Raw genomic sequence first — 22,675 nt, 5'->3', positions numbered from 1 at the left:
AATGCATACAGGGAATAGATAATATGATTTTTTTTCTGCTGGGTAGGCAATTATTTAATAATTCAGTGAATTTAGTTTTCAAAATAACTTCCAGGTGAATATTTTCAGTACTTAGAAACTCTCTCTATCCTAGTAAATTATCCACATAGTTAAGTCTGCATATAGAGTTCAAAAATAACTTTTGCCAAACTTCAAGACACAAAAAACTTAAGGAAAGACAGTCCACAACTTTTAGAGATCAACAGTTTTGTTTCTTTTTGAACTATTCTCATTCTGCTCTATGTCTACACACACATACACAGAGGTGACCTGTGAATGTATGAATGCAATATTTTTACCAAGAGGGGAAAAATAAAGGAAAAGTAATATACAACTGCATTGCTTCAATTTTATTCTTGCAGAAGGTGAAGTCCAACACAGATTGAACACACTATGACTCCTTATACATATCAGGCAATCTTGTAGTAGCCTGAACAACATCTTTTAACAGAGAACTAAAGAGACTTGGTTTCTCTGTTTACTTCCAGTGTCAGCTGCCAACCATTACCTGGCCCTGCTCGGTTAAAAATTAACGTAATATTTACTTGCAAGTTGAACAGACATTTGGCATCTCTCTAAGGAATAAATGTATACATCTTAAATCAAGCAAACTGACATAAAACAAAACATTAAGCAGTTTCATTGTTGCTGTAGCTTTAACATTAAGAGGCATATTTGCAATCTGTAAACTTTATTGGGCAGAAGTTTTGTCCTATGTAGCTTTTACATGAAGCAAGTTTAGAAGAAAAGAGGAAATTATTAGACCATTAAAAATTAGACAAAAATATGTGTTTTTTACACTTGGGACACTTTTGTTCATAGTTTCAGAGAATTCAAACAGGCAATACAGCCACATCAATGAAAAAGTAAGTTTGAGTGAAAATTGCTTTGAACCTTCAAAATCTCTACTGTAAAAAAGAGCAAATCAATCATGGTCTTTTTCCATCTCACTGCAACACATAAGAAATTACTTTGATCCAACTGCTCTTGTGCAGTACAAACTTTGATCTTCCTCATTTTACTTAAGAGATCAACCTATAACATTTAGTCCTTTACTGACAAAAGGCAAACCATGTTCCTAAACTGGAAATTTTCAATAAAATTCTTTTTTTTCCCTCCACTCCTCTACTGTCCCCCACCACTGTGGGCAATTGAAAGGACAATGCAAAAGACACTTGTACCTGTTTGTAGAAATCAGTGGAAGGGGATGATCTAGACCTCTCATGGGCGTATTGGGATTTCCCATGCTGTTCGTGGCCTGTGTCGAGGATATTATCAGCTGAATGGTACCTTCCTGAGCCCCTTGGCTCTATTGGCTTCCACTGCTCTTTCCACGATGCCTCATACTCTGCAAAGGTTCCCAGGCGCTGTGGCTGTGCAGATTTCCCAATCCTCTCAGCAGCCCTACTGCTGCTGCCATGGTGGACACTATCTTTTGAAGCACGGGCAGCTTCAAGTCCAGCAGAGGCTACCCGACCTCTTCTCTCATACCACAGCTCCTCTCCCTCTTGTGCTTTCCTATCTGGCCTCTCAGGCTGTCCCTCTGCTAGACCATAGGAACCTGGTTTCTGTGATGATTTTCTAAATGCAGGCTTACTCGTTTCTTCAAAAAATTTCCACCTGTCTGCAAACGAGCCCAGGGCTTCTTCTGATATATCCGGACGGCAATGAGCATGACATTCATTCTCTGACATGCCCACCTCATTCATCTTCTCTGGTTCCGAGTATGACTTCAGTTTTTGCTCTGTTGTGAACCTCTTCCTGGCTCCAATGCGAGAAACGTGATGAGTGCCACTCCCTGTAGGGTTTGGTTTGGCTTGTGTAGCCTCAAGGAATCCAGAGACATCTTCAGAAACCAAAGCCAGTAATGAAGAGTTGTAACTCCCAGTTTTCCGCTCAGGTGACCTGGGGAGATATTCAGCGGGGCTGGGCTCCAAGTCCCGACGTTTGAAGGACGTCGCACTCAGAACCCTGGCCTGTGCCTCTTTGAGGTGATCTTTGTAGGTGCTGGTGAAGTTTGTGTCTGGGGAGGTGGTGATGTTCTCTGTTGAATCTGGTTTCCAGGTCTCACTGCACTCCTCTGTTTCAGATGACCCTACTAGTGTAGCAGTACTTCTGCTTTTCTGCAGCTTTGCTCTTCTCATTTGGATCTCATTTCTGAGGGTTGTTGCAAAACGATCACTCCTTCGTGCCTGTTTAGACAGGTGAGTGTCAAATGAGGTCTGTCGTTCTGTTACTGCTTCTGGGTTGTTGTCAGACTGTTTTTTCCCTTCCTGAGCTAAAGAGTGCAACATTGGTGTCTTTTGAGGAGAAATCTTGCTGCTCTCATCTTTCCCCCACCTAAAATCTTTCTGAGCAGATCTGTTTTCAGTGGTAAGGACACTGCCCTTCACATACTCTTGCTGACCATGCCTAGTTTCACTTTCCTCAGAGCTGTTCTCACAGCTTTTCTTTTGTCCAGATTTTTCAGTATGATTAGGTTTTTTAAATTCTTCTACTACAGCACACCTAGCATCTCCCTCTCTGTCCACTGGATAATGGCTACTGTTCTCATACCTTGCCAGTGAAGATTCAATAGATTGTTGAGGTAGATAATATTTTGGGTTTGGGGCCATTGTAATAACTGCAGAATTTTCATGAGGTCCGAGTGACACATCAGTTCCCACTGCAGGTTTCCAGCCGTCATCCTTGACTTGTAGTGGCTTTGAGCTTCCCTGAGCAGGTTGTTTTGCTGTCACACAATAATATCGACTTTGTCCAGTGTTGTCCACCTTCTGTTCAGCAGCACTGTTCAAAGAGGAAGTGTTGAGCAGACTGGCCTGGTGTGGACTGTAGCCATGAAAATGATCTGCAGCTAACTCCTGAATGCCACTGTAGGACAGATAATGTTGCTGATCCTTAGGTGCAGCTAAGATTCTTGCGCTGTGATAAAAGGTGCTTTCATCACTGTACTGGTGCTGGTGGTGATAATTGTAAGCAGGCTGTGCAAACCTAACGTCGGTGCTGGACAAGGATGGCTGCAGTTTGTTCACAGTTCCTGCATTACTACTGTACCTTTCACCAGCTGAAGAAAAAGTGTGTTCTGAACTGAGATCAGATTTATAATTTGAGCAGCTGATCCTCCTGTCACATGCTCTGGAGGGCCGCCGCTGCTGCTCTGCAGTTTCCAAACTCCAGTCACTCCTGGGCTGAGATCGGTTCAGGGCTGTAAAGTGCTGCGTGCTGGCACCCTCTGAGTACACAGGGCCATGGGCTTTCTCGTGGCCCTTGGTGGCAGCAAAGCTGTCACTACGAAGAGGTGGAGGTGGGGGGGGAGGAGATGAAGACTTCTTCTTATCAGGAACGTACCAGACAGGTCCGAAACTGGATCTTCCCGAGCCAGTGAGCTTGCCATCTGCGTGTTCCTCTGTTCTAGGACTTCTGTTGTTCTCGTATTGGACGGGAGCTGGCAAATACCCAGGTTTGTCCTCTGTTCCACTGCTGTCATTCAAAAACTGGCCAGACTTGCTTCCATGCTTAGCAGTCTCCCAGGGGCCCACTTTGTAAAGCATGTTCTCTGTTGAAGAAGTGTCTGCATTGGACAGAGTGTGGTCAGGGGTGCTGGAACTCGTGGAGAAAGACCCGTAGGCTGAGTCCCGCTTACTTTGGCTCCCTAGATGATCAATGCTACTATTAGACCTTGCAGAAGAAAGTCTCCCATACTGGGCTACTTGGGGAGTGTGGTCCCAGCTGTCCATACTTCCCAAAGAGCTGAATTGGTCAGAAGTGCGATATAGACTTGACTGATCCCATGAATTTGATAGATCATGAGAAGAACAACTATTGAAGGAAACAAGAAAAAAAGGTGTCAGAATAAATACTGAAAATGTCAAAAAATGCCACAATGTAATGATAACCACCCATTTTAATAATATTGGTTAAGATCCATCTGCACAGCATTTAAAGATAAACAATCTAACAAAATTTAAAGTTTGAACATGAAGTCAGGGCTCCAACATTATACTTCACCACTGATTCAAAGCTTGAAACCTTAGTAACTAACTTCCTTATGTAAGTTTGCCAGTAAGTAATATGAATTTATCTCCTTGAAGGGTCTCTTTTCCTCTGCAAATTGTTGATTTTGCTGACTTTTAGAAAAATTTAGTTTGAGCTCCATTAGCTCCCTCTTTCCCGGGACAAGCACCAACTTATTTTTCAGTTTATTTTCCAGGCACTCCGATCCTTCATCTCTGAAATATGATGCTAAACTTCTTCAGCCCATGATGTTATTCCCTTGTCAGTAAGTTATTCCCAAAAAGTTATATTCACATCTGCCTATTGATTTGATGTTTTAACTTTTAAGCAGAGACGCACTAAATGTGTTTGTCTCAAATACCACCTGCACACGCATCTTAGCACTGTGGTTTCAAACCACACTCAGGTTGACACTCTTTCAACAACATTCAATTCCTCCCAGTTCCACAACATTGGCAGGAAAACTTCAGGAGGAGATGCCACAGCAGCATAAGCTCTGCATGGCCAGACAAACTTCTAATTTTCCTTAGAGAATCCTTACTGACACACCAGTTTCTCCCTTCCTCTATAAAAACACCATCTTTGACACTGTACTTTCTTCAGGTCTTTTGCCAAGGTCAATATTCCAAAGTCCTGCTGCTGCTGTTACTTTCCTACCCCATGAGTTTTGTTTCATTTTCTTTCATTTCTTTTCTCTCTCAAGTACCCACCTCCTGTCAATCCAACACATTTATGCTGAGGCGACAGTCTTTCCAATTATTCTCATCACATCTCCCTGTTTGAACTTCACTGGCAGCTCCTCCTGCTTTTATATACCAAATTCAAATTCTTGCCTTTGCATGCAAAGCCCCTTGGTAGAAATCCCAGAATTATTCCACTTCCCTGTAGCTATAATTATATGAAGCATCTATCAAATCTTGTGCTGTAAAGAGACCTGTGAAAGCTAGCAATGAAATCAGAATAGTCCACACAAAAAATACAAAGAGTGATATAGGTCTTTTCTTCTGTCAAAAATATTGCAAAGGTCAACTCAACAGTTCTCTGGAATTCAGTACTAACAGAATTGCTTTTTTCCCCTGTCTACTACTACAGCCTTTTAAACTTTTCTTATACAACATGGTCAAAAGCAATTTATATGAAATAAGGAAATATATACTTTATGCTTATTTTCTAAAAGCATTTTATTAACAATATACATTAACAATAGTGTGTGGTGTTTTATGTTCTTTAATTTGTTTATTTTCAGCATTTAAAACATGTTGCTGAATCCTTAAAAAGGTCTTAATTGTCATCTTAGGCTGATACTGTGGTTCTTGTAAAAAGTATTTTGGTCATTACTAGGATTTTTTTGTCATAGAATAATGTAAGTCAGATATTACTATGAATTGCTGATATTTCAACTCCCTTGAGCACTAAGGAGATCATAGAACCATTAAGGTTGGAAAAGACCTTTAAGTTCTTAAAATCCAAAGAGATACTTGGCATTAATTAAAAGAAAGATGCAGGAAAGCCTCAGTTTACAGGTTTCACGTAAATCTGCTAAAATCAAATGTGAAGTAGAGATCATCAGCGTAGGAGGTCAAAGCCTTGCTAGAAAATGCCTAATGGAAACCCAGCAGAAGCAGCAGACACTTTAAAAAAGGACAAGAAGGTTTCTAATGGCATGTTACTGCAAAGCATGGCCTCCTGTGGTCCTAAACTGCAGGCCAATTCTCCTGTGAGCCCTGACATGGCAGAGAGTCCAAAAGTCTCTGCTCTGCCTGAGCCTGGCTGGCATCCCCGGATATGCTTCTCTCAATGGATGTTTTAGAGCAGATTCATAAAAGCAGTTACACTGCTAGTCAACATCTGGTAGATGAAGTCCAGGAACAATCTACGAACACTATCCCTTGGCCACATTGGCCAGTAAACACCCTTACCTGGAGCATGAGCTTCTGTTCCTGGACTCTTACAGAAATGATCTCATCTCAGCAACTGCATGGGATTACAAATCAGATGCACCTGACCCCAACTGCCCCAAAAACTCAGTTTTGGGTTCATCTGCACCACTAAGGGCACAGAAAAAAACCCAAAAGTTCCTCTGTTATAGTATATCCTACTGCAAGAAAATGCAGGGTTTAAACTTTCAGCAGCTTAAGACACTTCACGTATACTCCTCCCACAAAAGTACTCAGCCTTTGTTTAGGATGGGCCAGGAAAAAAAGTCTGCACCATATTGTTAAGGTGCAACTTCTGTGAAAGACAGAAGACTCATAGAAGGAAATGAAGGCACTAAAAGCTTTACAAGTGTTAGCTCTCTAGCCTTACATGAAAGGCATCTAGGCCTAGCCTAGTGCTCTCAAGATAACTTAATTTTTTTGCATAAAAGTCACATAATAAAAAACTCATACATATAGTGCTGGATGTGGAGGGCTGGGTTCCAGGACCACCCTCCCTCCACTCTAACGAAGATAGATGAAGACAGAGGAAGACAGGCCAGAAGAGGACCACCGTCTCTTTATTCACCTTCTCAAATGTTCAAATTCATCAGGCTGGCAAAAACAAAGCCCCAGCAAAACCAACCAACCAAAAACATCCTAAAGCAAATCAAACTGCCCATACCTTAACCTAGCAGTAGATACTATGGCTAGTCTTCACAGGGCTGTTTTGACCAGCTGTGCCCCGCTCCACCAACACAAAAAATGTTGTCCCCCCTCCCCCAATGAACTCTCCATGTTTTACAAGTAATTTAGCGAACTTTCACACTCACAGAGGGAATGCAGGTAGGCACATTCAGAAGGTATTTTAGGCTTTGAACACCAATCTCAGATGCTTAGCTCAAGGAAGGACACAAAATTCCAGAAATAGCCCAGGGATGAGATACTTGGGCTAGAAATATCCCCTCCTGGGCTATTTTCATTATCTCCTTGCATTCTGCTTTCAGTTGATTGCTGTGCTTTCCAATCAGCTGAGCTTTTTGTGAAGGGTACTTGTAAAGCGGGGATCTCCGTGGCTGCTCCCCTCTTTTTGCAGATCAGCAAGCCTAAAGAACCCCACTCTGCAACTGAGATCCCCAAAATACCAAAATCCTTGGGCTGCCACTGTGGGAATGCTGCGTCTCCTCCAGCAGTGGCATGGTAAAAGCAGCTCTGCCACTGAATTGGTCTTGGACAACAGACACCAGGGCTAACAGATCTCCCAAATCACCTTTTAAGTGGGCAGCACAGGTAGCCCAGGGGTTCAGGATGGCAGTGACCTGGGAACTGTGGTATTAGACTGTGCTGAGACCACTAATTCTTTCAGCAGCTCGTGAGAAAAAAATCTTTGTTTTTATTCATATTAGTGACTGCCAGCAGTTACAGCTATTTCTGATATGTGAGGGGAGAGGACTGCTTTATTCCCATCCCTCTTTTCCTTTATACCCACAATTTCCTGACCAAACCCCATTTCAAACTAGCATTGAATCATTTTTTAATCTTTTTTAAGTACTAGGACACACCCAGCTCCTATCAAAACACACCTTGAGACAGATCTTGTAGTATTTTACTTTCGCAAGGTACAAGGACAACCACCATGAAGAACAGGAAGTACACAGTGATTTACACCTTAGTGTAGAAGACTCATTAACAGCAGAAATACTCATTGCAATGAGGAACTCTGTAGAAGATTTCAGAAATTTCTAGATTTTGTTTCTATGTACAAGGACGTTTGCTGTCTTAAAATCTATGAATCAAAATCAACCCATCTCCATGATATTTAAACACAAACTTTAAATCAGTGTAAAACAGCAGAAATTGTAATCAAAGTTTCTAAAACTTCCTGCAATAAAGTATTACAAAAAACATTTTAAAAAACCTCTTTCTGCCTACATTGACTTCATTCAAGGGCAGAGAGCAACTTTGCTTAAAAACAGTAGGGAGCTCCCAAAGAAAACAGTATAAAAACATTGTAAATGCTCATCTACTTGTAAAAATTAGACTAAAAAAACCAACAAACCCTGAAGTATTAATGTTCTTTTGTTTTGACTACGTTTTGACTACCACAAAACATTAACCTCAAGAAGTAATGATTCAACAGAGAATGTGAAGCATTAAGTATAGAAAACCGAAGTCTACTTCCCAAACCAGGATTGCACACCAGACTGATTTTCTTTAATGCTCAGTGGAACTGTGGCCCAATAGGTACTGAGAAGGAAAAAATAACAGAAGACAAAAAAAACCCCCACCTCCTCCCCCAAAAAAAACCCCCAGAACCAAGAAAGTCTTTCATGAAAATGACAAAAAATTATCACCTAGGAACAGGAAACAAACAAGAACCTGTAACCAGACACAAACAGGTGTTACCTAAAGGTTTAGAGTTTCACAGCTAAAACTGCCTGGGTGTCTGCCTTTCTCCATTAGTGTTGAATGTGACCTAACAAATACTAGGTGCTCTAAACAGCAACTGAAAAATCATCGACCTTATTACCTCTCCAGACAAGCAAAATCACAGATGTAGGGAAGGCTTACAGACAGACAGTTTAACTAATTAAACCAGTAATACCTTAAAAGACCACGCTAAAAGCATTCCGCACCCTCTCTTTAGAAAAAGCCTTTTAATTATTTGCATTTTTCATTTCTTCTCCCCTTCCTATTTCACTTTATGAATGTTAACTTTGATGGTTACTTTGCCTTAGGATTTTACCAGTGGACATTGAAAGGAAATGCAGAGCAAGAAGCATAACCTTGTGATTGTCTTTAAAGCTAGTTTCTTACCTTTCAGTCACATGCACATATCACAAACTCAAAAATCCACTCATCCACACGTCAAACTTCCCCAACTCCCCCTTCATGCACTGTAAGGACAGGCAACTCTAAAGAAGGGTAATACCACGATTCTGCGTTGGTTGTTTTTTTACAAAAACAACCCCTCAACAACATGATCTCGTTATTTTTGCCTCGCTGTTAAAGGCTGAAAGTGTGTAACTTAAGCAGAGACTCACCTTGCATGATAGCTCGAGTGCCAGGAGGCGCAGGCATTAGCCGAGGGAAGGTGTGACGTGGCTGCCTCAGGTTGACTTTCGGTAAATTTGGTTGCATGCCAGGAGTGCGGCCTGCAGGCTAGGTCATTCCTTCTGAAAACAACAGAGGCAGAGGGTGCTACTTTAATGCAAACAGTTCAGTAAGGTGATATGCAGTAAAAAAAAAAAAATCAATCAGGGCAACAGTAAAACATTTCACAGTTAGGACAACAGCATAATGATTTTAAATGACAGCAAAACTTTGTACATGCATGCCAGTTTTGAAAAGACATCACCATTTCTTTAAAATGCTTGAGATAGACTGAAATGCCAGTATTTATTTTTTTAAATGGGTGCTGAGGTGGGTGTTTTTTACAAGGAACAGAGACCAATAAATTTTAAAGTGCCTGACACGTATCCAGAGCTTTAATAGTTAAAGCTAATTCTGAGACTTTTACAACTTGGTAACAGTAGGGCTGTGGTAAGATTTCACTGTAGGTAGGTGCACATGGGAGGAGCTCGGAAGAAACGAGTTAATGACAGGAAGGATTAAAGCTATGTACATTGTTTCATACAAGGCAGTGATACAAGCAATAAGATCAACTCCAGGCAAGTTCTGCTTCAGCTCTTGAAATATTTGGCATCCCAGATATGCAGGGAGGTTTTGTTTGTTTTGGTGTTTTATGGGTTGTTTTTTAAAGAACACATCTCAAAAACAGTTCGGTGAATCATATAAGTCCCCAAATATCTACTTGGATATCACCTCCAAATGTTACTGGTCATGAAACAGAAGAGATTCCTTCTAAGTACCACAGCAAGTTGTTGTCCCAGCTTTGCACCTTAAAAACTGTTTTGCAAAATTGCTCCATACTCCTCTACCCCCTTCCTTCTGCTCAGGAATTAGTAACTACAGCTTGCACTGTCTTCCAAGGACTTGCTGTTTGTTACACCTCTCAGCACTCATGAACTTTTCCCCTAAGGTTAAATAAGCCTTCTGGGTGGAATCCAGCTACTTCTGTTTCAGTGACCAAATGCCAAGTACAGGCCATTTGTCTAGACCCTCTTAGTCACTTGGGAATGAAGCAGGACCTTCCTTGAAAGTAACTCATCCTGCCCTTCTCTCCTTGGCTCATCCTGGAGGAAGTGTAATTTAAAATTAAGATGCGGTATGAGGTTTGACAAATTCCATCTTTTGAAGTCTCAGTCTGAAATAAAGGCTTACAAGACTGTAGTTATTAAGATTTTTTAATGCACTTATATATTTAGGAAATTTGTCCGAGTTACAGAAGTAATTTGCTACATGAAAAAGTGTTCCATATTTTCAATTTGAAATGTAAATGTACTTCCACTTTTTTTTACTCATTCCCCCTTTTTATAAATTTGTCTGTTATCAGACAGCCACTGCATTTAGAGACCAAAACTAAAGCCAGTATCTTCAAAACAGGTGAGGTCTGAGTACTGGCTTTTCACAGTACATTCAGGAAGATCTGAAGAAATCAGTGATGAACTGCCTTTCCAAACTCTGCATGCAAGACAACAAAGGGAGAATAACAATTCTACAGGGAAACTAATTCCACTACAAAGTGCAGCATCATTTCTGTCACTAAAAAAAGAAGTAATTGTTTCCATAAACAAAGGCCTACTCTTCTCAGCATGACAAAAGAGAAAACAGTTAAGCAGAGCCTCTCTAGTTGCTCATCCTTGATAAGACATGACATTCAGAGAATGCAGGAGCCCCAGTATTCTTAGTGCAAACAAGTGCAAAAGATTCTGCTCTGCCATGTGACGATGGGCTCCAGACAGTCCTTGCTTGCTCCAAGCCTGTATGAGTATGGAAAACATTATGATTCCATGGTTCAGCTGCAGAGAACATCACATGTCCTTTCCCCCCACTGCTCACCTTTAACAGTACTGACACCAACTTAGCAAACCACAAATACCTGGGCAAATTCAACAGACGTCCTAGACATCAATTCAGCTGAAAAGGTTTATCTTTTATGAGACAATTACTTTTCTATGATGTACCAGTAAGGAAACACAAGACTAGGACACTAGCACAATACAAGCAGCGTTTGGAGAGTAAGGAAAAGAAGGTTGGGAAGAGGGCTTCTGCGACAGTCTGGGCTTGACAAACAGCAGGAGGAATCCAATCACTGGGAATAAACAGAAGGGGTGCACAGGAAAAGTCAGTACTGTACCTCATGGAACTTGTCAAGATCTTGATAAGATAGTTCCTCGCTACATGAATGTCATTTTCAGAAGGCATTTTCTGTGCTACAATATCCACCACCACTTTCATCTTCCTGAGAAGCCAAGCAAGGGGAGGAACAGACTGGACTGAGTTGTGGCATAAGGCAAGTCAAGTGGACAAGAATTCACAAGTTCTGTTCAATTTTCTGTATTTGTGGACACAGTACTTTTGAGAGTTTTGCTTGTTTGGTTTTGGGTTTTCTTGTTTTGGGTTTTTTTTACATAATAGTCTGAGCAGCCTAAAAATACTGGTGGGATACATATAAGGTTAAATCACATAGACACCTGCTTTTGTTGGGAAGCTCACAACATGACTAAAAATTAATTCACCGTGCATAGTCAAAACTACTTTCTGATAATAATTTTAATTAGATGGTGAGAATCTATCCTGCATTTCAAGAAACCATTTTTTCTAAAAAGTGGACTGCAACATAAATATTGAATCCAAAACTCTGCAAATGGATAGAAGAACAAGAAAGAAAAGATTAAAAGACTCAAAACAGGAATATTTTGCAGGCAACTAAAGAAGCTGGAAGCTGAGCATTTACATTCTAATGTAATACCTCTCTGTTGCTTCTGAATGACAGATGAGATCACCTGAACCTACAATCAGAAAACCTCCAGCATTAATGGAAGCATTATTAAAAACATTTCATTGAAAGTGTCTTTCTACCATTGCTTTTACAGAAGCTGCTAGAAGGAAAATGTTGGTAAGCATAGAAGACAGGTTACAAAGGAAAGAAGATAAAAGGTCAGCAGATACAACAATAGAAGCATGTATTTCCCCAGCACCACCTACTCCAAGAGAAATTGTATCATTCTTATCTACCAAGTAGCGCCTCTGTTGTAACCCTGCCATTCAGGCTTTTGCATTTGAAGCAACCAAAGCAAAAAGGTGACAGGCAGTTCCAGGGGCCTGCATCCAGGTGAAAAACAATTGCTAGAATGTATTTCATAGAACCACAAAATAGTTTGGGTTGGAAGATCCGTCAGTTAAAGATCACTCAGTAAAAACATCCCTGACATGGGCAGGGGCACCTTCCAAGAGAGCAGGTTGCTCACAGCCTCATCCAGACTGGCTTTGAACACTCCCAAGGATGGGTATCCACAACTCCTCCAGCAACCTGTTCCAGTGCCTCCCCACCCTCACGGTAAAGAATTCCTTCCTAATATCTAATTTGTCTGTCCCCTGCTGAACGAGCAAAGGCCTGACTGCTGGCACACACCTCAAGCCTGAGGCTGCACCCCTTTCCCTGCAAGCAGCGGCAGCCCCACAGGACAGAGGCTGAAGCCAAACCGGCTGTTTGTCTCTTTCCAAAGGATTTCTTCCCTTCTCTCTCGTCCTTTTTCCCTGTCCCGCCCGGCGACCCGCGCGCGCCCCCTGCCGGCTGCCGCGAGCTGCGCCCAGGGCGGCGGCGGCCGGGGCACCGCGGAGGCGCGGCCGGGGCACCGCGGAGGCGCGGCCGGGGCACCGCGGAGGCGCGGCCGGGGCACCGCGGAGGCGCGGCCGGGGCACCGCGGAGGCGCGGCCGCCTGCTGCCGCTGCCGGGATTATTCCTCATCCCAGCCGAGCCTTCCTCAGGCCGCTGAGCGCACACTCTGCCACGACCACACGGTAGTGGTTTTTCTCCTGGCGGCTGCAGCCAGGAGGAACAGCGGCACATCACATTACACATTACACATCGGCAGTGATCATTGAAGCCGAGGCTCCCCACAGCCCAGCTAACCAGAAGTGAGCATTGGAGGCCAGTCCTTGCAAATGCAGTGTACCCCACTGTATCTGCTGCGACAGGAAATAAATCATGAATTCAATCAAAGAATGGTTTGGGTTGGAAGAGACCGTAAAGATCATCTCATTCTAACCCTCTGAGGAACGCAAGGACACCTTCCACTAGACAGACCATTTGCTCAGAGCCCCATCCAACCTGGCTTGAATGGTTTCAGGGTATAGGCCATCCATAGCCTCCCTAGGCAACTTGTTCCAGTGCCTCATCACCCTAAGAGCAAAGAATTTTTTCCTAACATCTAGTCTAGACTTACTCTCTCTGAATTTGAAGCCATTTCCCCTTGTTCTGTCACTACATGTCCTTGAAAATAGTCTATCTCCAACTTCTTGTAGGCTCCCTTTGGGTCCTGGAAGACTGCCATTTGGTGACCCCAAAGCTTTCTCTTCTCCAGGCTGAACATTCCTTGTTCTCTGAGCATTTTCACATGGGAGAGCTGCCCCAACCCTCTAATCATCTTGGTGGCCTCCTTTGGACTCACTCCAACAGGTCAATGGTACTTCCCATGCTAGGGATGCCAGAGTTGGATGCAGTACTCAAGTTGGGATCTCACCCTAATAAAACCTGGGTTTAAACAAGAAATCACGATTTTTCAAAAGTAAAAGAATGGACAAGTCAGTGGCTTGAGTCAGAACTGAGCTGAATCTACAAAGACAGAAAAAAACCCCAAAGCAGAAGCATCTGTACTTTTTAGCTCTTACTGTTACCCATTCCCAGACTTAATCCCTGAGTTAAAATAGCTGTAGTGATTTATATTAAAGATTCTTTAAAGAAATATCTATTCCCTTTTTGGTCACTTCAGTTTCTACAGAAAGCTGTAGACCATGTTTCAAGGTACAAACACAAAAATTTGGGAACTGATCAATGTAGTGATGGTGAACAACAGCTATCAAAATAAAACTCTCTCCATTCACTACAATGCAACTCAAAGCTTTTTTAGCAGTGCAGCAAAGCCTTTCCATGTTGTTAAAAACTTTTCAAAATAGCCCAAGTTCACTTTTCCAAAGTTGCAGCAGGAGGTCCAAACTCGAAGTACCAGCAGTCATTTTAAACCTTGTCTAGAACCAGATTTGGTCTAATCCCAGTGTAATTGGCTAGAAGACATGTCAAAGATGCAAGGTTAAGGAAATGCAGAAAGGCTGCATATAAATAAAATATAGATAAAATGGAAACCTGCAAAAGCTTAAAGGTCAAATGCAGAATCCACTGGCATTCTCAAACAAACAGCATGCTCAAGCACTGCTCATGCTGTGAGGCACAGCTCACAAGGTGCCCTTAGGTAGTTTCAAAGCCAAATAAACCAAACCACGCTGCAGTTGTTTGTCCTACAGAAACAGACAACCATTACAAACACTGCTGCCCCATGCCAGCCATGCAAACTGGCTAGGAGGGGTTCAGGTTTTGGAACATCCTCAGCAAGCCACTCACATTATTTTTTTTACTCCATGTAGAGCAAATGTCAAGAATTGGTAGTGACAGCACAGGTGCCCTTGTTTGTCTGCTTATAAGTCCCAAACAGCTTCATAGTTCTCAGCTTTCTCACCTCCTCTCCCTTACAGTAACAGTAGGCTAGACATACCAATACTTCATTAGCAATTTTCTTTTAGTAAATCTGTGTCTGCTGGGGGAACAAAAGTTTTCACAATCCATAGGAGGTTTTTTTGTAGCTCACCAATCTTGTGTTCAGTAAATTAACACACTAGAAGACCAACATATAATGTAATTAACTGGGTACACAAAAAGCTATAAAGAAACTGCTAAATCATTTAATTCAATGTATTAAAAATATTTTTTGGATTTTGTTAGTCTTCTGAATCCTTGGCAGGATAAAAAAGGAGGCTGAAAACCACCATGAGTCTGCAGTTACCCGCAGGGTCCTCAAATAAAAAGAAATTGACACTGTAAGTGGTTTTGATTCCAGAAGCTGTTATATATATTTGTCACTGCAGATCTGAAGAACTCATCCAACTGCCTAACGTGGGAGCTCATGGTTAGAATGGGATGATTTTTCTAAAATAAAGGTTTTTTTTTTTGAATGAGGACTTAATTTGATCTTTCTTCTTATCCTCCCTTTAAAACAGACAAACAACTTTCCTCTCTATAGAATACCAAAGGAGTCATCATCCTATACAGACAAAGATATTTGGTATTATCTATTTCAAACAACTATATTCACAGAATTCAAATTACTTCATGCTTCATTAGCCACCAATGGCAGATCTATCTGCCACAGAAACATGGGAATGAAGTATCTAAAATATGGCAAAAACTATTGCCCAGCAGCAAAACTCTATAAGGAATGTGAATGGTTTCTTGTGTCATTCTCAGTAATTAAATACATGCAAGAGTTATCCTAGTTTAGGCTAAACCAGTTGTCAACAATTCCATAAAAAGCTCTTGATTAAGTCCAATACAATTCCCTGCTCCTTTCCCCTTACCATTTTCAGGGTTGTCCTGTCTGCTGACATAAAAGTACATCTATATCTTTGGAAGTAACACCACACCAAGTGAGGATAAAGCATCCAAGACCTGAGGTGGAATGCTTTTTCTGAACAGTGCCCCACTTTATTTTTCCTTCGTTTATTTAAAAATAAAGGAAAGGGGGTGGTATGTATGTGTGAAAGAATATGAGAAGGAAGAAAAACACAGAAAGCCCCCCTGGAAATTTCCATACAGAAGTTGTATATTAAAGGATTTGCCAAATTAAAAAAACTTCCAGAATATATTTTGAAGTAAACCTTCACTGTCCTTCATATCCAATAGAGGTAATACATATATACACACACACATGCATACATATCTATGTAGATACATGCATAGATATATACGTACATAGAAAGTGACTTTTTAGGCTTTGCTAGTTCCAAAATATGCCCACAATTTCTCTAACCAGGTAGATAGTTTTGCACTCTAGCCACTGCTTTTTTGGTCTTCCCAATATACTGAAGCACTGCTAAAACCTGTCTCACAACCCACTTATGAATTCACCTCTCTGCTGCTTTCCAGAGCATCAGCCACAGCCACTTCCTTTCCTTTCCCCTAAGCCTGTCCTACTGCCTTTCCCTCAGATTCAGTCTTAGATGCCCCAAGTTCCCACTGTCCTGGGGCTAGACAGCAGCAACTTAAATGCTTTTCCTGAAGTACACTCTGTGCCAGCATTCAGACTGTCTATCCAGGAGAGCCTTAAATGTCCTTTCAAGTAAGGACAGAAGATACAGTAACTGCATTAACACCTCCAAAAAGCCAAAAAAACAGGGCCTTCCCAGGTGAGGCAGCATGTGAAATTTTAACTGTAGAGATATCAACCTCACTTTATATGAAAGAGATTAAACTTATGATGTGTAAAATGTCTTTTCACAGTGAGCAATAAACCCAAAAAACTGCTGGAAAACATCATCACGGCAAGTACATTAGGGACATGCCTTTGACCTCTGTAGCAAGTTTTATAAAAACAACACATACCATCTCCTTCTTTCTTTGAGGGTCACTCCCTGAATACAAAAATTGCCTAAATGGAACTCTATTTCAGATGAAGCCAAATTTTGTCTGGCTTTGTTTCTGGCTTGTTCATAAAAGGAATGGTTAAATCAGATGCACTGCAGGGACATTTAATGAAATATTTAATTAAGTAAATATTTAGAACAATACTGCCGATCACCATTAGAAACAATATAGTTCTTTTCATTTAAAAACCTCATTGGAGTAAGAAGTAGAACCAACTCAACAGGCCCACAAAGTCTTTTAATCATGTATTTAAGAGCTTGCACTTGTTAAGTACTCTAGTATTGCTTCTCAGCCTATTCTTACAATGCTTGGAATTCTCAAGTAATCTTCCAAATAAATACTGGTCATACCACACAGCATCCAGGACCCATTTACTCCAGCTTAGCCTTAACTGAGACAAAAGATGAGAGTAATACTGTAAAAAATTACAGTACTTCCCACATTAATAAAGAACTGAATATGTTTTTCGTGTAGAAATTTTCCCTTGCGGCATCCTGGTATCATAAGGATAATAGAGATATGAAAGAAAAAACTATTCGACCAAAAAAACCACAAAAAACCAAAACCAACAACAAAAAATCCACCCCAAAAAACCCCAAAAGAGATAAAAAGAAAACCTACTCTTCTGAGAAGCCTCTTCTGGACAACACATACAAGTGGATGTAAAAAGTTATACTTCCACTGAATTGAGGTAGCTATGCAACTGTAAATCACTCTCTGATATAGGGCACGGTTTGTAAAAAGGATTTTTATTGTCATAAAAACTATTTTCAGATTAAAACAGACATTAGAATTTTGGCACATTACAGAGCTGGTAATTTGGGCAGGAAATCTCAGCTGCCTTAACGTGTTGGAAGCCCAAGGCATAAGGTGGTTACAGTTGCACAATCATCCAAGGTAACCTCTCCCTCCTTACCTCCCGGGGCAGCTCAAGTTTCAGGCGAAGTTAATTGTTAGTTCCAAGTTAAATCCCGTGCCTAATCTCCAACTGATGACTGCAGCCCTAACAGCATTATAACACCAGCAGTACAATTTGAAACACTTATGTATCCATCTACCATTTCTCCATTGGCAAAGGGCAGGTATTTTCCTGCAGCTTCTTGAAGCATGAGCTACTCTCCTCCTATGCCTGTACTAATTCAGGCCAAATATATTTTGTGTAGACTCTTAATGGAAGTAGAAGGAATCTGCATGGGCAGGTACAATGTTGCCTCTGAAAGCACCTCCCACCCAGGGTAGGAGCATGACCCTGAGAAATGCAAGCCACCACCCTCCATCCCCAGGGGGAAGGAAGATGGGGACTGCAGTAAGGCAAGTGCAAGAATCTGGATCCTCTGCTGAGGCTGGTTCTATGCCCTTGCTTAATCTTCTGACATTTCATTCTGTGAGAAACAGAGCTGTTTCCCTTCATTTGGATACACTGGGAATAAGTACAAATCCTTATTCTGAGCATATATGGCAGACCTAAAACACTTACAATCCCTGGAGCTAGAACTTTAATAATGACCAGACAACTCTCATTTCTGGGATTCCTGGAACAGCACTGATTTTGCTTGAGGAACTAGGTTTTTAGGCTTATTTTACAGAAACAGGATGTGCCAAGATATACACCCAATTTAACACTATTGGACTTGAAAGCTGGGTTCAGTCACTTCACAGCAAAATAAAAGCTATTTTCCAAGCAAAATTGAAAACAGAATCACTTCACAACAATAACTACACAAATCTTCAATAGATCACTTTTCTTCCAGCCCAGCTCACACCACCTCTTCAGATCTCAATCTTTAGCCACCCTAACTATCACCAAGAGCAAGTTTTACAAGAGAGTAAATCTGGCAAAAATAGAATAATAAATGCCCACAGGTTGAAACATGTGCTTGGATACACAGCAATCAAATCAGAAACTATCTAAATTTTCCAAGCCCAGATCAGTTACAATACAGGAAACACAGGAAAATTTTCTATATAGTACAGGTAAATACAGGAAAAAATCCTCTAGTTAATATTCATAAATAGTTACTCCTACTGCCAAAGTTTGTTTGATAAAAAGCTGCAGAAACTATCAGCATCCCTCTGAAATGAGCAAGTAGTTTAATAACTGTATTCATCAATGCATTCTTCCTGCATAAACCAAGGTATCTATCTATGCACAATCTCACAACAGATCACACAGATACTATGACTACATTCACATGCAAATTGTGCCTACATCACTCTTAATTAACTTGGAGCAGTGAATACAGCTCTAACAGTGAGTACTCAGCTGTTTGCATCATATGTGCTACATTTCATCTTCAGATGGGAAACAAAATTGGGTTTTAACAATCCTTCAGGGTGGTACAGAGCTCTACACCAGTATGTCTAAATAACCTCAAGGAATAGAAAAGATATCTTCATATAGAAAAAAAATCACTGAGACACACTGAATACCACATATGAGCTCCAAGTGACTAATGGAAGTCTAATATTTTATAGCTTTACTCAAGGTTCAGTGAAGTCAATAGAAATGTGTGATGGGTCTTACGTGCTAGTACTCTGTTATGTGTTATTATGTGTTATTATAAACCAACAGTAACCTGCAGACATTGATCCTAACTCTTCTGGGATCCTTCTCCACAAATACAATGCTACCTGAGCAGCCCTCTAGTGTGAGAAGGTCCATTAGTGTCACTAGATTAAGGATTTCTCCAATGGAGCTGACTTGCCTATCTGGTCACCACTAAAAAGATAGACAGAAACACATCCTAGCCCACACTGCGCCAGCACGCCACCTTCACATCATATATGTTCTTGAAAAGCAGGGGAAAAAAACTAAAAAGAAAGAAAGAAAAAAAAAAGTCAGTCCTAAATTAATCATTTAACTCCTTCCCACTTCCCAAACTGTGTAAGACAAGTGTATTTAAAAGACTTGGCTGTCTTTCCCCCACTTCTGCTCAGTACTTCATATTCTTCTCCTTCCCAAGGAGAAATCCCACAATCCTTTCTTTAGATTTATTGTGAAGAACAAACATTTTTGTTCTCACATTTATCAACATACTCATTTCCTCTTGCACCATTCCGTAAAAATCCCCTTCCACCCTTGTATAAGTTCTGTACATGCTGGCAAACAACTCACAGCCTGTGAAACTTTTTCCACTGAATTTTCTTTTCACACCACTAAAAGCTCGAGGCTTAAAAACTCTCAGGCCTTGACTCTTTTGAGTTTTACTAAGAGCGACTCTGCCAGTCCATTTGTCTCCATCCCATTCTGGGACAAAGAGACCAGCCCAAGAAAACTGGTTGCAGAACTCTTAGAAAGTAGAGACTACAAACCAGTGCCTGGCCCAGCTGGGAGATGAGTGGTTTTGCTCAGCAAGACAAAGCACACGGAGGCCAGGTCTGCCTGAGAAATGGGAGGGAAATTTGAAAGCAAACAACAACAAAAAAAAATTCCAAGTTGCCTACCCTCTTCCACACCTGCCGACTCCACTTCAATACTCCTATGATGAAATTTTAAACGGATACATTTGAGACAATGCACTGCTTTTTTATCTCCCTCATCCAACAAGTTACAAAAGCCACTGAAAAGCCACGAGAAAGGCACTCCGAGCAGTGGCTTATCCCAGCAATGGAACGTAGGGGTGAGGAGCTGCCGTCCTGCCCAGCCTGGCAGGAGCCTCCTCCCCCTGGCACAGCCCCAGGTACCTACCCGGGCTTTGCGCTGGGCGCCGCCTCCTCCCGCAGGGGCCGGGCAGCGCTCCCGGCTGGCGGAGCAGCCTCTGCTCACGGAGCGGGACCGGTGCGAGATCCCGGGGTGTTGCTAGCACCCTCCTGGGCTCCGTGTCCCCGGCAGCCGCGGGCCATGCCGGCGGAGCAGAGCATGGGGCTCCTCAGCCCCCTGCCACCGGCTGGCCTGTGCTAATCTGCGGCCGCCGGCTTAGGGATATAATTAGACTCACAAAGGAGCCTTGTTAGCGCTCCCCGCTAAGAGGCCGCAGCACTTCAGATTAGTCAGACCCGCGACTCTGCCGCTGAACGCTGCTGCGGGGGAAAAGCTAAGCAAAGCCCAACAAATGAAACCAGAGGACTGTTCCTGACGGAGGAGGAAGGAGGGGGATTTTTAGTTTTCGTTTGAAGTGGTGTTTGATATGGCGCATGAAAAATGCACTGATACCATGCCGCTGAAACTGTTTGATCTGCTCTGTCCTTTTCCAACCTTCTAAGCAAATATACAGGCAGGTAAATAAATCGGTCTGGGGCACTGCATTGAAAAGAAGTTAATGTCACCTATGAGATGACAAAGTTAAAAGAAAATCTCTTAAGAGCTGATGGACTATCAGGGGTAGTGGAGAGTTACAGATGTTTTTCCTACACTTGAAAAACAACCAGTCTTCTCAGGGAGTAGCATTTCCTCTGAAAGAGAGGCAGCCTGTTACATCCCTAGAAATAAACCACCTCAGTATGCAGGCACTGGAAATCATCACCTACAAAAAAAAGTGGCAAGTACATCCTTCCATTCCCCCATGGAAACTGATGTTATAAATTCTGGGGAATTCTTTCAAAGGACAATTTATTTTAAAAGTCTTCTGAAAAAAATAAGCTTTATTCTGTAGTCACACAATTAATCCCCTTCTGCTAGCCAGATTTGCACATGTAAGCTTGCTTGATGCTTGCTGACCATCATTATACCTGAGGATATAAAGGATACAGTAATAGGCTCCACAGAGTTTCTTTGGGGGAAAATGAAGAAGATTCATTACGCTGTTTTATTTTATAGTTAAGGATTGGCACAGCAGAACGAAGATAAATGTTCCTCTTACACACTGGCCTATGTGCCAGAATGTTTTCCTTAGGTTCACTGATCCATCAAACTAAACAACTGTACATTTTTATGTTCATTAACAGAGCAGACTGATTGCACCACAGCATCCTTACCAACCAACCGACCTCCATCCTGCATGTGTCAAATGAATGGCTTTTCCCAGGTCAAAGCAGGGTGCATACACAGTTGTCAAGGAACAGCTGGAAGCTCTATGGATCTACAGAAATACTCAAACTTCAGGAAGCAGATCGGCTAAAAGGCAAGAAGTGGTCTCATTTTATGCAAGTATACATATTTGGATTTTAATAAGAAATACAGTTAAGACAACATATGACAGAATTACAAATTACAAAGAAGTCCAATAGCTCAACTGTGTGAACCTGCTGGAAAGTCAGACGATGTCTGGCTAAAACTTTCTCAGCCAGGCTGATATATTCTATCAAAAAACAACTGCACTTCATATAAAGGTGATAGTATAGATGACTCACAGATGTCAAACCTAATGTAATGAGGTTTTTTTTGGAAGAAGCCTTCAATAAAGGTAAGCTAAACCTAGCATGATGCCTTGCTTATTAACATTAACACACATGCCTGTGTGTGCATGTGCATAGTCAGTCCAGAGAAAGGCAGACTGACTTAATGGCTTGCTTTTCTAACAATGTTTCAGAAAGAGTCTAACAACCATGGAGTTATTGCTGTGTTAATGAGGATACAGACCTGACAAATATTATTCTTGGTGACTTATTTGGAAAAACAGAAGTAAGATTCAAGTGGGAAAGAAGAACTTTTTTTTCCCCTCAATTTCTAGCTGCAAGTCCATCCTCACTCTAAATAACAGAGGAATAAATTGCGTAGGGTAGGTACTACTGAATCTGCTGTCTAAAAAAACCAGTGAGAATTATATTGTTACAGTGGTAAGTGATGAGGAAAACTAAGTATTGCCTTGATTTTAAATTAATGCCTGAGCCTCAAAATACAGTTGACTAATAGGATTTTTAATTTGCTTTAAAAAGCCTCTTTTCAGTCTTAATCTGCAATCAGATACTGCTGAGCTGTCCTGCTAGACTGCAGCCAAAACAGCAAACAAGCTCATCTTACCTTCACTTCAAAGACTGCTGGCCATGGCAGTACATTTGCTGGAAAACAGCTATACACAGTCACATAATTGCCATGAAAGCGTTCCCAGGATACTAGTTGAAATTTTAAAAATATCCCTGAAAGAACTAGGATTATTAGAGTTGCTTATGTGACATATAGGATCCAAAGATGAATGAAGGTAGGTGATCAGACAAAAGCCACGCACAA

General features: G+C 41.5%; 1 protein-coding gene across 1 annotated transcript in view; it reads right to left on the bottom strand.

Moving 5' to 3' along the window:
• Window positions 1-22,675, bottom strand: part of SHROOM2 (shroom family member 2) — a 118,863-nt gene that overhangs the window by 35,427 nt on the left and 60,761 nt on the right. The window contains exons 3-4 of the mRNA XM_063392816.1: window positions 9,014-9,145; window positions 1,221-3,858 (exon numbers count right to left, since the gene is read on the bottom strand). Of these exons, the coding sequence (XP_063248886.1) occupies window positions 1,221-3,858; window positions 9,014-9,145 (2,770 nt within the window). The remainder of the gene's footprint in view (window positions 1-1,220; window positions 3,859-9,013; window positions 9,146-22,675) is intronic.

This window comes from Prinia subflava, chromosome 3 (assembly GCF_021018805.1).
Source record: "Prinia subflava isolate CZ2003 ecotype Zambia chromosome 3, Cam_Psub_1.2, whole genome shotgun sequence".
NCBI classification, from domain to species: domain Eukaryota; kingdom Metazoa; phylum Chordata; class Aves; order Passeriformes; family Cisticolidae; genus Prinia; species Prinia subflava.
This window is presented reverse-complemented; position numbering and strand designations above follow the sequence as displayed.